At 43.8% G+C, this 14,006-nt stretch overlaps 2 protein-coding genes across 5 annotated transcripts; one reads left to right on the top strand and one right to left on the bottom strand.

The window, feature by feature from the left end:
• The first annotated feature begins 190 nt into the window (after positions 1-190).
• Positions 191-6,214, top strand: hdhd5 (haloacid dehalogenase like hydrolase domain containing 5). The gene is made up of 8 exons (XM_021598762.2): positions 191-549; positions 1,181-1,384; positions 1,985-2,097; positions 2,963-3,056; positions 3,233-3,266; positions 3,676-3,850; positions 3,960-4,148; positions 4,299-6,214. The coding sequence occupies exons 1-8, from the start codon at positions 436-438 to the stop codon at positions 4,708-4,710; spliced, it is 1,335 nt and encodes a 444-aa protein (XP_021454437.1). The 5' UTR covers positions 191-435; the 3' UTR covers positions 4,711-6,214.
• Positions 6,215-6,425: 211 nt separating this feature from the next.
• LOC110521299 (ras-related protein Rab-19) lies at positions 6,426-11,329 on the bottom strand. 4 transcript variants are annotated; one of them, XM_036969329.1, is made up of 6 exons: positions 11,210-11,329; positions 10,431-11,104; positions 8,984-9,093; positions 8,119-8,307; positions 7,314-7,497; positions 6,426-7,107 (listed from the first exon to the last, which is right to left on the bottom strand). In XM_036969329.1, the coding sequence occupies exons 3-6, from the start codon at positions 8,984-8,986 to the stop codon at positions 6,839-6,841; spliced, it is 645 nt and encodes a 214-aa protein (XP_036825224.1). In that variant the 5' UTR covers positions 8,987-9,093; positions 10,431-11,104; positions 11,210-11,329; the 3' UTR covers positions 6,426-6,838. The 4 variants fall into 4 exon arrangements, with proteins under 4 accessions (XP_036825224.1, XP_036825225.1, XP_036825226.1 ...); XM_036969330.1 differs by having other exon boundaries at positions 10,431-10,544; positions 10,908-11,256; XM_036969331.1 differs by having other exon boundaries at positions 8,119-8,262; positions 10,431-11,256.
• Positions 11,330-14,006: the final 2,677 nt, after the last annotated feature.

The raw sequence follows: 14,006 nt of genomic DNA, 5'->3' as shown, positions 1-14,006 counted from the left end.
ATGCATGTTTACACGTCAAATGCACAAGTAGGAGAACAAGATACATTAAACATGTTTGATGTTTCCTCTGAACAGAAACAGACCGCAATAAAAATCTCTAAATCGAAACTTTATTTAAGGAAAGAAAGTCCATTGGCTCAATTCGATGTAGACAACGTCACTTCCATAAAATTGAGATGTGCGCAAGCGCGGTATGGGTTGACACCGACGGAAAGCAAGCTTGCCAACGCGTGGCCATCTGTTATTCATATGGCAGCTTGCTATCAAGTTTAGAGATGGCACACTTTTCACCTTCTATTGTCGTGTATGATATAGCTAGCTATGTAGTTCCTATAGCTAGTTAGTGCTTGGTAGTGTGTAACGTTACTGCTGTTGTTTTTTTGTCTGTAGTGATTGTTTTAGCTAACTTAAGCTTGTTAGCTAACGTTAGGGGAAATGGCAGAGTTACTGCAAAGATGTAACGTTTTGAAATTTGGTTGGCGACTCCTGAAGTCAAGTCACGCAGGAGCAGGCAAACAACTGTATATCTCATCACAGAGTTCCAGCAATGTAAGTCGAATGTTTCACTGTTGATTCTGGCTCGTTTATAGTTAGCTGGCTAACTAATTACTGTAATCAAACTTTGATTCAAAGTGTGGTCACTTCACATTCCAGATAGCTAGCTCCAAATCTCCGTTTCAAACGCACAGTTTTCCGATCTGGTGACTTTGATAGATTAGCTAGACAGTTTCCCCTGTGACACCTTTACATTTAGCTGTAGTTAATTAGCCACAGTCCCTGCCAAGCCTGTGTCCTAAAAATACCCCTCCCAACCGGCTGAAACTTGAAGAGCTGGTTGACGGACATAAAATAGTTAATGTAAACACACTACTAGGATGCAGTCTGTCTGTCTTTACCTGTCCTGTCCATAGCTTGGACAACCCTTCTACAGAAGGGGACCAGTTCAGGACATTGCTGTTGAGTTGTTTAACTGTTTGGTTGGTCGCTGTGTCACTGCAGACTAATCCCACTACTAACCCACTTTAAAGGCCTACCATAAAGAAGATGAGGGTGGTCTGGTCCAGCATGTAGGCCTAAGGCCTATACACATACAAGGATGCAAGACCATTACCATAAACCATTGTCACAAAGTCCACTGAAGAAAGGCTGCACGTCACACACCCTTAATCTGTCTCCACAGGGCCACAACTTGTTCGGGCTTCTCTTCGACATCGATGGGGTGCTAGTGCGGGGCCGCACACCCATCCCTGCAGCCAAACAGATCTTTAGGAGCTTGGTGGACAGGAAGGGGAAGTACAAAGTGCCTGTGGTGTTTGTGACCAACGCAGGGAACTCTATGAGGCAGACCAAAGCTGAACAACTGTCGCACCTGCTGGAAGTGGAGGTGAGGGATGCGTCATATTGTCATAGGGCACTAAACAATCCTGCACTAAAATCTGGGTCATGCTGACATGTCTCACCTTCTGGAGGTGGCAGTCAGTGATGCGTTTTGGTCATATTGTAACGAACAATCCTGGACTAACATCTGGGTTATATTGTCATATTGCACCCAACAATGCTCCACTAACATCTGGGTCATGTTGCACCCAGCAATCCTCCACTAACATCTGGGTCATGTTGCACCCAGCAATCCTCCACTAACATCTGGGTCATGTAGCACCCAGCAATCCTCCACTAACATCTGAGTCATGTTGCACCCAGCAATCCTCCACTAACATCTGGGTCATGTTGTACCCAGCAATCCTCCACTAACATCTGAGTCATGTTGCACCCAGCAATCCTCCACTAACATCTGGGTCATGTTGTACCCAGCAATCCTCCACTAACATCTGAGTCATGTTGCACCCAGCAATCCTCCACTAACATCTGGGTCATGTTGCACCCAGCAATCCTCCACTAACATCTGGGTCATGTTGCACCCAGCAATCCTCCACTAACTGGTTCTGTGCTTTACTGATTGTTTTGCTTGTGTTTTCCCCTGCAGGTGTCTCCAGACCAGGTGATGCTGTCCCACAGTCCTTTGCGTATGTTCAGTCAGTATCACAACATGTGTGTTCTGGTGTCAGGACAGGGCCCAGTGCTGGAGGTGGCTCACAAGTATCCTTACTAATCTCCAGGCAGAGTAGTGATCATGGGGGTGACTCTTTCCATGACATTTGAAGAGAGGGAGATTACCTATGTAACAGAGCAGCAGTGATAATTGGGATGACGACTTGTGAGATGTCTAGGGATATACACAACATTTCAGTAATATAAAAGGTGCTGAATAGCAGTATGTTTTATATAGATTAAGTGTCTCTTGTCCTCTAAAAGGATATCCTTTCACAGCCAACTATGTCAAATGTACACTGGGATCAAAACTGAATACATCTATTGAGCAAACTCAGCACACATTTGTTTTCCTGAGCCATTCAGTAACCCAAGAAATATGAGGTCTTTGTATACATTTGGGCTTAAACTGTTTGGTAAACAGTAGGACAGTTTAAAGGGGAAATCTGCAGTTTAAACAATTACAAAGCCCCCCCATTGTTGCAGTAAACAGCTGAGGGATGTTGCTGGAGAATTATAACCACTCTCAAATTCATAGACATAGTTTTTGATGCAAGGACTGACCATGATGAGAAATTATAGTTTAAGCCATGTTTTGAGGCTTTTGTGTTTGTTTACAATTGCAAAGTTTACAAACAGTGGAGTAAAACAAGCCTCTATTTTGGGTTCTCATGGGGTAAGACAGTTGAAATAAGCTCATGAGGTATTTATAAGTTATATTCAATAATCAATGGGTATATCATTAATTTAAAAGTTCAATAATTTAAGTATAAAGTGCAGATTGTCCCTTAAATGCCAGGAATCCTTTTTAAATTATCATTGTCACTGCTCTCCCTCTATGAATCTGTTGCATTGTCTTGCTCTGTTTAATGTTCTGTTATTTTGAGTTTGACCTTAACCTATCCAACACCAGTCTGGGATTTCAGAATGTTGTGACCATAGACATGCTGAGGGATGCCTATCCGCTTCAGGACATGGTGGATCACAACAGAAGACCCAAAGACATGGTGAGGGTGTAGTTGGAGGAGATAGGGCGTGACTTGGGTTGTGTTCAGCAGGAACAAACTAATAATGGTATGAAAGAGGAGAATGGAGAGCTAAATTGGACATTTATGACCCATCAACTCTTATGCATTTACCATTTGTATCTCCAGCATGTTTACAGTGTTGAATTATCTTACAGGTTCCACCAAGTAAAGAGTTACCCCCGATAGAAGGTAATATATACAAATAAGAGAGAGCCGCACACTCTTGGAGCTCAGATGCAAAAATTTAATACCAACATTTCGACAGCCAAGCTGTCTTCATCAGGGTATAATCACTCCTGGCCATGATTACAGACATCTGTGTCTTTTGACGCTATATAAACGAGTCATCCCGTAGTGTTTGTGATTATACCCCGATGAAGACAGCTTGGCTGTCGAAACGTTGGTATTAAATATTTGCATCTGAGCTCCAGAGTGTGCGGCTCTCTTTTATTTTCAAGTTTCTACTCCGCTAGCCAGCACCTCGTCTTAATAGGTGTGCGTTTCTTTTTCTACTAGATCAATATATACAAATAAAACAAATATTTTGAAACCTACAGAAGATTGATTTTTGACTGATTGTCTTTAACAATTTTTTTAGCCATCATTCTGTTTGGTGAGCCAGTCAGATGGGAGACCAACCTCCAGCTAATAATGGATGTGCTCTTAACCAATGGGAAGCCTGGGAATGCCCTGACAACACTGCAGTACCCTCACATTCCAGTGCTGGCCTGTAACATGGACCTGATGTGGGTGGCTGAGGCCAAGAACCCCAGGTGGGAACACACGCACTTCCACTCAGAGCATAGCATCAAGGCAATTTAGGTCTTGTAGCCAAATTGTTGTAAACAGAACATGTGTGTTGTAAATATCCCTGTTTGCTAGGTTTGGTCACGGCATGTTTCTGGTGTGTCTGGAGAGTCTGTATAAGAAGGTGACTGGTTGTGAGCTGAAGTATGAAGCTCTGATTGGAAAGCCCAGTGTGGTGACCTATAACTATGCTGAGCTGCTCATCAGACAGCAGGCTGAGAGTCTGGGCTGGACTGAACCTGTGGAGAGACTCTACGCCATTGGGTGAGACTGCCTGCCTGGGTTACACACTGTTTACACCATCGGGTGAGACTGCCTGCCCGCCCAGCATAGATACTGTTTTAATCTGTGTATTCCATCTTGACTAACTCAAGCCCCCTTAACTCTCTGCCTTCCCTCCCGTCTCTCCCTCAGTGACAACCCCATGGCAGACATCTACGGTGCCAACCTCTACAACCGCTACCTACAGTCCTGCCACCGCACCCGAGCCCTGATGCAGCTCGGAGGGGGGGAGCCTCAGAGCCAACCCCTGGAGGACCCCCACGAAATGACCTGTGCTGAGATGGGAGGAGTTACAGGGGTGTACGGGGGCGAGGAGCCCCTCCCTGTGGGGTGCAGCTCCATCCTGGTGTGTACGGGGGTGTATAGCCGGGACCAGCAGGAACTGCCCCCTGACCCCAGGCATACTGTTACAGAGCATCGGATCTTCCACGGTCACAGGGACTTCCGCTTTGACCCCAACCTGACCCAGCCATCCTTCATGGTGCAGGATGTGAAGGAGGCTGTGGAGCTGGTGTTCCAGCAGGAGGGATGGCCTCTGGAGTAGGGGCCCAAGTCTCAATACTGCTCTGTCCCCTGGTCACAGCACTGCTCTGTCCCCTGGTCACAGCACTGCTCTGTCCCCTGGTCACAGCACTGCTCTGTCCCCTGGTCACAGCACTGCTCTGTCCCCTGGTCACAGCACTGCTCTGTCCCCTGGTCACAGCACTGCTCTGTCCCCTGGTCACAGCACTGCTTGCCAAGTCGATTAACAGCAGCTCAATGTCTGGGTCTCTGAGGCTGTGTTTACACAGGCAGCCCAATTCTGATTTATTTTCTTATCTTTTTCAGAGCTGATCGGATTGGACAAAAGAGAAATGAGTGTCAAGAAAATCTAAATGGTGCTGCCTGTGTAAACACAGCCTCTCTTTGGTTAGGACAGGGTCTAATAGTTGACATAGACCCCTCTGTGACCAAGAAACCTCTAAACATCCTCCTCAACCGCCTCACTCGGCCATGCTAGTACAGTCACTCATACAGCGAATTACATCGCACGTCTAGAATGTCTGCACATTTACTGTACTGCCATTGAGATTTCCTTAACTTTTACATTTCTGTTGCGTGTCCTGTTCTACGGAGTGTAGCATGCTGACTAGACCTGCCAAGTTCCGTGCACGAGCATTTCAAAATAAATGTATGCATGTTATTCAATCATTTCATCCAAACTGCACGCGGGTGTCTGCGTAGTCAGGTGCTATGCATAGAACTTTCAACTCACTGAATGTGAGGTTAACTAGGTTTCCCCTTTTGTGTTTTAATTTTCGACTTTTGTATTTCAAATGTGTCAATTCTACAATGATCCACAAAAAAAATACCTCGTTTATTTTTGCGTAAACTAACCCAATATTTATTTCCCAGAACAAATTGGCTAGCGAAATGTCTCATGTGTTTCGACCTGTCCCCAAATGAATAATTGATTTTGGTATTTTAATCTGCGTGTCATGAACGCGTCTGGTGGGGAGAAACAACATCAACATGTGCACGATGATGTAATGCTGTCTGTTGTGGCTATAATATTCTTAGTGGACTGAATACATAAAATACACTGATAGGCCATTTTACTTTACTGTGCTGGGTTAGCTTTTACAATATATTTATCTGTCTGCCATGCTATCCAGACTTGTTACAGGAACAACTTCATGCAAGTGACCAGTTTTAAGTCCAGGAATGTTCTTTGATGGACTCCACAATTGATGCAAGGCTAGTTGTTCCATTTACCATGAACTAAACAGGTGCAACATATCTGGCTGTGTTCAAGTAAGGTTTGGAGCGTCTTTCAATAGCCATTAGTATGTGAAGGCAGGCCATTGTGGGGATGTAAAGCATTTTGTGGTATTTAAAAATATATATTTTTATGTGATTGTTATGGAGTGTTTTATGCAGGGATGTCAACATTTTTAGCTATGTTCAATTGGCCAAAGGTTCTGAGGGAAAGATGTGACTGTGGAATTGTCATAAATGCAACACTGTATTTGACAAATTGAAGGACAATAAAGTGTTCATTGAAACCAGTCTTTCTCTCCCTGCCCTTTCTGTCTTTATTTTCTCCTGGTGTTATCTTAACCCCTGACCCTGGCCTAATTTCCCAGGCCAGGATGTTTAAGAACCATTGAGGCCTTTATTCTACTCCTAACAGTTACAACCTCCCCACATCCTGTCCCTGGAAGGCCAGCTGTAGGCTTTATCTCCGGGAAGCTAGAGTGGACACCATAACACTCAGCATTAGCAGGACAGAAATATCTCACTTTATGTAAATAATTGTTACATATCCAACATAAGGTGAATACATAATTCCCCCCCATATACAATAAACCACAGGTGGCAAGGGATACTTAACATTAAGTACTGGTAACAAGTGTTTGACTACTGGCAGCCATGTTTAAACTACTGGTGAACTAAGTGGCAGTGATAGTCACCATTATCAGTAGAGTACTCATATCACATCCACACAATATAATACACTCATCCCCTATCCCGAAGCATACTTCTTGACAGCACCTGTAGAAGTAAGCAGTCAAAAACGAGTGGGCTTTGTGGCTTTACATCTACAAGGGCAAGTGTCAAGGGACTGTAGGCGATGTTGATTCCAAGTTATCAGCACCACAAACCCTCTCCCACGCTTCCTGTCAATTCTCTCAACAACATGACTCCCTGTTTGTAGGATCGGCGCCATGGATTGGATGGGAGTTTGGGAAGAAGTGTGGGGAGGCCTTTGAGTGTTGGTCTGTGAGTGCGAGGCCGTTCCTCACCATCAGCTCCCGGGCCATGAGCATGAAGGCTGCCTCCACATTCTGGGCCTCCTTCGCAGAGGTCTCCAGGGCGGCCAGCGCACCCCGCCCCTCAGCCAGGGTACAGGCATCCTCAAACAGCACCTGTCTCTCCGCCTGCCGGTCTGACTTGTTCCCTAGGAGAGAAGAGAAAAGGAAGTTACAGAAGGAAATTTGTCTTTCTATTTTAGTTTCTGTTGATGAACGTTTGGAAGAAAGTTGGTGTCAGACATTTCTCTCACCCGCCAGAAGATGAGCACCACATCTGTTAAGTCATTAACATCTTAAGTAGGCTTTTTAACAGAGTTTATATAAAACCATGTGTTTCCTGTGTCCCACCCACCAATGAGGATGAGCACAACGCTTGCGGCCCCGTCTTGTTCCACTTCCTGGATCCAGTGTGTCAAAGAGTCAAAGGTTGGCCAGCGTGTGATATCGTAGGCCACTATGGCGCCGTGGGCGCTGCGGTAATAACTCTGGGTGATTGAGCGGAAACGTTCCTGTCCAGCTGTGTCCCACACCTGCAGCTGAGGAGACAAGACGACACACACTTCAGCTGGAGCACACACACACACTACACTAATTCCTTACACACACACTCAGCTAAGGAACAAAGTGTCTGTTGAAAAACCACCCCTAGCACCTTCCCCCAGATCGGTGGAAGCATGGAGAACATTCCCCTAAGCACATTGGAAGGCCAGCTGGAGATGTCACCATATTGCTTACACCTATCCAGTCACTTCGGCAAACACTTAACAGGGAAGGGACTGTGGGTTGTTTATTTACTTCTATACCTCACTGTGGAGGAGAAACTGGTACAGGGAGGTTTGTCACTAATTTATGGACAAGATGTTAAGGTCCAAAATCATCTCCCTTCCCCTTTTCAAATACACAGACAAACATGCACCTAGGAAAACACTTACACCGTTCATACACTCAATTGTAGTCATTTGGCGTACACCCAGAAAATACAAAGCGGGTGGTCAAATGTTAGTTAGACCACCCCTGTTCTTTTGACTATGATTTGCACTGTGTAAAGACAGTTGCGCTAGCTAGGCCTATTGACCAAACTGAAATAATGACACAGCATGTCCTGTACTTATTATTGATTATCCTAGAAAAATAGAGAAGGTACACATGCACCTTACCTTGACATTCCTGCCATTGATGAGCATGGTTCTGACGGTGAAATCCACCCCGATAGTGTTCTGCTGTTTCTCCATGAAGACACCAGACTTAAATCTCTGGACCACACAGGTCTTCCCCACGTCTGAGTCTCCCACCAGGACAATCTTAAAAAGGAAGTCAAAGGAGTCGTCCTGCTCTGCCACAGAGGACTGCATGGTAAGGGATCACCACAGGGCCAGTCAGACACCACTAAACTAGGGCCAGGCTGAGATGCCCTGCAGCAGTGACAGAACTGGTTCTCTACTCTGTATGTTGTTAGATGCATCAATAACAGTTGAAACTGTTGACAGAGATTGGTCACATCCTACTCAGAAACATGGGGAGAACTCTTCCTCAAGAGGAGCTAAAGAAGTACATGCATATTTCATACTTGGAACTGTGCCCCTTTTACTTATTCAGTCTTGGGGAACTGAATAAACAAAACAAAAAATGGTAGTTACACAGAAAATACATTGCTGAAGAAGTATTGAAGATAAGGCTTCAGTAGTCTATATCCTCTACAAGTGTTCCCTACACGGCACCGCTTCAGGTATTTCCTCAGGTTCAGAGTTCATTACACACTAAATAAAATGTTGACCTCCAACAGATTCCGTCACAGTAGAAACAACATCACATATAACATGTTATTCCTCAATGTGCTGGAACTTTTTATTTACATTTAGGATATGTTGTATACATTCAAATCACTCACATTCTTTGTGCTCATTCATCCAACTGCTTCCCTGTGAAGTTAGTGTACTTATGCCTCTCCTACCATATCCCTCTCTCTACTCTGTTGTTCTCCCCACTCTCATTGGTTCACAGACTACTAAGGTACCCCCCTACCATTCCTGGCAGGTGCAAATTGCCTGGCCACCAGCGGTGCAGGTTGCCTGGCCACCTGCACCGCACCGCTGCATCTTGGGAATTGTAGTTTTCTAGGCAAGGTCCAGGGTCTGTGAGGACAGGAAGGAGGGATTAGTCAGTGAGAAGTTTCTTGTTGATCAAGAAATCACATCTAAGACTTGTCTCTGGGTGCTTACAAGGCTCACTACTGTAGGTACACATCCTTCAACAGAGGGAATCACTATAGCTACCAGTAGATCAGATAGATTGTAACTTCCATCAAAGTAATTGTCTGCATCATTTCCAATACTGTATATATACATAAATATATATTTCCCTTAGTTATTTTCCCCAAAACCTACCACCCCTCCCCTAATTGGAGTACACTAATGGACAACAACACTTAGGCTTCTACTTCCAGCTTATACATACTATATACATTTTACGGAAACAGTATATTTGACAAAAGTTATATTTTGTTTGTTTTTAATCCCATTCTTTAGCTACCTTCAACCCCTCCCATCTATATCTGACGAGCATCTAGTTTTGATTTCTATTTGCCATATATTTTTAACTGTGTTGGTTGACAAAAGTTCTGAACCCATTAACATTAACAGGCCCAGTATATTTCACGTTAGTTATCTTGTTGTTTTCAGACATCTTGTTAATGAGGGCTGATTTAATTTTTCTCTGTATAATGAATCCATTTGACCTCAATTTATACAATGACCTCTCAGGGAGGTGTTAAGAGTCTACTGTTCTGGAAGTCAGAGACCCCCTCTTCTTCCTCTCTCTACCCACACACTGGTTCGTTGACATCTCAGCCCACAGAAGCACATGGCAAAGCTGGACACAGAACAATACATGTGAGTGTGAAAGGCACTGTGCACCATGGCTGGCCACCATTTTGTTCTTCAGTGTGTGTGTCACATGATGGTTCCACATTAAGCACTGTAGCCTGAGAAATGTTTATCTTTCACCATATCTCCTGTTATTGGCTACACACACACACATCCTACTATTGACTACATGCACACAAACACCCACCCAATGACACCATATCTCCTGTTATTGATTAATATTCTACAGCTCTCTACTGATGTCACCACGTTAGCATTTTTGTTAGCATTTTTTTCCCACTGTATCTGAGAAATACAGTTTTGGGAGAATTCAGACCGGAGTTAAGCGAGCGTAAATGGAACTTATTTCCCTTTTTAATTAACTTTTTTTTGTAAGGGTATTCTGACCTTGAATTGTATTATGGACAAAGCATGTGCCAGCCTGGTATTCGTTTGGGGTGGAGCTTGCAGAAATTGAGGTGTGGCAGAGGTGTGTCTACAGATACGCTGTATTCTGACCTTGACTTAATTCCCTCATAATTAGCATTCTCCACAAAGTGTATATGACACATTGACAACCATAAACAAGGTGAAGACCGTTATGTTACCTCGTGGGCAGCCGGGTGCCTTGGGACTGGGTCGACTCTTTTCCTCAGCACAAAGCCATTTCTTAAACTTCCCCTCTGCTCTCTGTCTGTGCTCCCTCTACTGGCTGCCTCCTCCTGTTACAACACAAGTGCTCCAACCTCAGTACCGGAACATCTCATACTAGTTTCCATGGAAACCAAAGCTATGTTGTCAGAAACATTCAAACCCTAGTTCAAATTAACATTTACAGGATTTGCCTTGCGTTAATTCAGTTCCACAAGTTCATATCAACTTGTAACACACTGCTGTTTGCTTCAATAACATGGTTCAGTTGTGTGTTGTTGCTGATTAGTTAGCATGAGGAGAGAGAAAAGGGGAATATTTAGCAAATGGCTAGCATGTCGATCTCTTCTAAGAACTGCAGGCTAATATAGAGTGCAAAGCGGTTCTGAATACTTATCTGAATAATTCCACAAGGCTCCTGTTAAGGAACCTACATTCTCTCTGTATTTCCTCTCGGTTCCTCTCTGGGATTGTGTTAATAACTGGGTGAAGAAGGGGGCTCTTCATCTGCAGCCACTCCTGAATCTCCTCCTCCACCACCTTCTTCAACTACTGCTCCCTCTCCTGTTCCTCATTCCTCTCCTTCAGTAGGCGCTTCATGTGGAGACATTTGCGACCCTAATTTACAGAACTGAAAATATCAATATTTATCAACAACTAAATTATCAAATTCTGACTCAAATGCAAACAGGAATTGTCGAACTGAAGAAGAAACTAAAAAGATATGCCAGAACACCTCCTCTGCATTCTTTTTGCTCCTCTTTGGCTTTGTTGACCGGCCACCTCTCTCATGCAGAGAGAGAGATGCCTCTGGATCCTCCGCCTCGGTCACTGCTGTCCTCTCTGGGGGCTTCTGTGGTGGATCATGTTTCCATGGCAAAAATCAAAACACGAAGCAGACAGACTCTTTGGTCCTGCTTGCTGTATGTAAAATATTGTGTGCTAATGCTTGGAAAATAAATACATTTAACTCTGGATGACAACATAATGCTTTTTGTTTCCAACATTAGGGCTGTTTCCCTAAAGAAGTTAAATCCACTTTGTGTTTTGTTTCCTTGCCACGATACTAACGAGTATCGCCATACTGGTATTGCCCCGGCCCTAATGGATTGCTGTCATACGTTATCCATATACTGCTTACAGAGTAAGGAAACCAATTTTGTAATTTGGGTGAACTATCCCCTTACTTGTTGATGAGGGGATCAACCCTAGCTAAACAGCAGGTGGTGCTCATGACAATTTAGCTCATATTCTGCTTAGACAAGTTGGGTAATACTGCTCTTGTACACCAACCATATCTAATGGGTGAGAGGGGTCTGGTGTTTTTACTCTGTGTGGCTGAGGTGTCTATCTGATGGGCGTGGTGAGCTGCAGACAGGTCACTCTCATAGCTGTCGTGGTGGTAAATGGGGGAGAGCAGAGGGTAGGTGGCGTCGCGTGTCGAGTCATATTCCACACTTTTGGATCGGTGCAGTTCCCTGCCACTGTCCTGGTACATCTTCAGAGGAGTTCAGCTTAAACTCTTGGAAGCGGAGGCAGGGAAGCTTGACATCTTCCCCCCTGTTATCATACAAACAAATGACTTGAGCTAAGAAAGAGCACAAGCCATTTTTTATTTTGTGGATCCTCTTGCTGATGTTTAAACAATTTTATAAAATATAGATGTCAGCAACAAAGCAAATCTATGCAAAGGGGATCCTAAAACTGAACAGCAACTCCTATGAACAGCAGTAATTAATGTTAATCTAGCGAGCATCAGGTACATGGCTACTTGAATGTTTACAGACCAGACAGCCAAATCAGAGCTTCAAAGACCCACCAGCTTGACCACACATTAGTAAAGTTATCCAAGCTATTTGCAGGGCTGAGCAGCCCTAGCAAGCCTAGCAGACTGTTGTTGAACATGTTTAGGATTAATTACTGTAAAAGGCTCAGACAGCTAATCCTCTGGCACTAGCTTCCCTTGGCTAGTTAGCTATCTAGCCAGTTAGCAAATGAGCTAGTTACTAAGCTAGTTAGCTAGCTATGCGTGCAATTTTCTGCTTTGCTTTGTCTCAGCCTCCAGTATCTATGCTGCAATAGTCTATGTACCGGGGGGCTAGGGTCAGTCTGTCCAATCTGGTGAAATTATCCTTGTCCAATCTGGTGTCCTGTGTGAATTTAAGTATACTCCCTCTAATTCTCTCAGGACCTGAGCCTTGGACCATGTCTTAAGACCACCTGGCCTGATGATTCCTGGCTATCCCCAGTCATGCTGCTGCTCCAGTTTCAACTGTTCTGCCTGCAGCTATGGAACATTGAACTGTTCACCGGACGTGCTACCTTGTCTGTTGCACCCTCTACAACAACTGTGATTGTTATTTGACCCCGCTGGTCATCTGTTACGGATACAGGTATCCTGTAGGTGTTTTTTTTTTTCTCGTTCTGCCCTAGTCACAGGTGGCAGTCATCAGTCGCCAATCAGTCATCAATCTAAAGACACACCTCCTCCTTTTTCCCTTACCCAATCACATTCCCTTTCCCTTGGTTTAAAAACCCAGTCAGTTGTTTTCCCAAACTCTCTCTCTTTCTCTTTGAATTGAGCTATTATCTCTTTTTGTTTTGGTGCCTACATCTCACTTTGTCTGTTAACTTGTAAGTATGTATGGTTGTGTTGAATGACTGTTTGTTGGTGGGAAAAGGGGATACCAAGACAAGTGGGCATACATTACCTGTAGGAAAACATTGTCTAAGAATCCTAGTTAGAACTGGGCGGACCACCCACTGTATTTTATTGGTTAGTTAGCTAGCGGTTATCGAAGCAAGTAAGACTAGCTTGTTTTTTTTGTTGCTATTTATTATTTATTTCCTTGGCTCCAGCTCAGACCCTTTTTCCCACACCCCATTTACCGTGTGTTTAAAATAAACCCGATGTGTTTGACGGTAGTTTTAAGTTGTCTGTGGATTTATTTTAGTTCTCACTGTTCCTTTTTACAGTTATGATTTGCATGAGATATGTTACGGGTCTCGTTTCTATCCCCCCTAGACTGCAGGGCCAACGGGGTTCATAACATCTATGAACGTTTGAACATCTTGAAGAATGATCTGGCCTTAAAACATTTCTAGTGCAGGCTTTCCGCTAGGGGAACCCCTCGACGACATTCCACTGAAAAGGCAGTGCGCGAAATTCAAAAATATTTTTTAGAAATATGTAACTTTCACACATTAACAAGGCCAATAAGGCAAATGAAAGAAACTTCTTGTTAATCTACCCATCGTGTCCGATTTCAAAAATGCTTTACAGTGAAAGCACAACATAGATCATCGCCAAGTCAAAAAAACACATCAGCCAAAGATAAGTCACAAAAAGCAGAAATATAGATACAATTAATCACTAACCTTTGATGATCTTCATCAGATGACACTCATAGGACATCATGTTACACAATACATGTATGTTTTGTTCGATAATGTGCATATTTATATCCAAAAATCTCAGTTTACATTGGCACGTTAAGTGCAGTAATGTTTTAATTTCAAAACATCCGGTGATT

Source organism: Oncorhynchus mykiss, chromosome 30 (assembly GCF_013265735.2).
Source record: "Oncorhynchus mykiss isolate Arlee chromosome 30, USDA_OmykA_1.1, whole genome shotgun sequence".
NCBI classification, from domain to species: Eukaryota; Metazoa; Chordata; class Actinopteri; order Salmoniformes; family Salmonidae; genus Oncorhynchus; species Oncorhynchus mykiss.
Note: the sequence above shows the minus strand (reverse complement) of the source record. Positions and strands in the feature narration are given on the sequence as shown.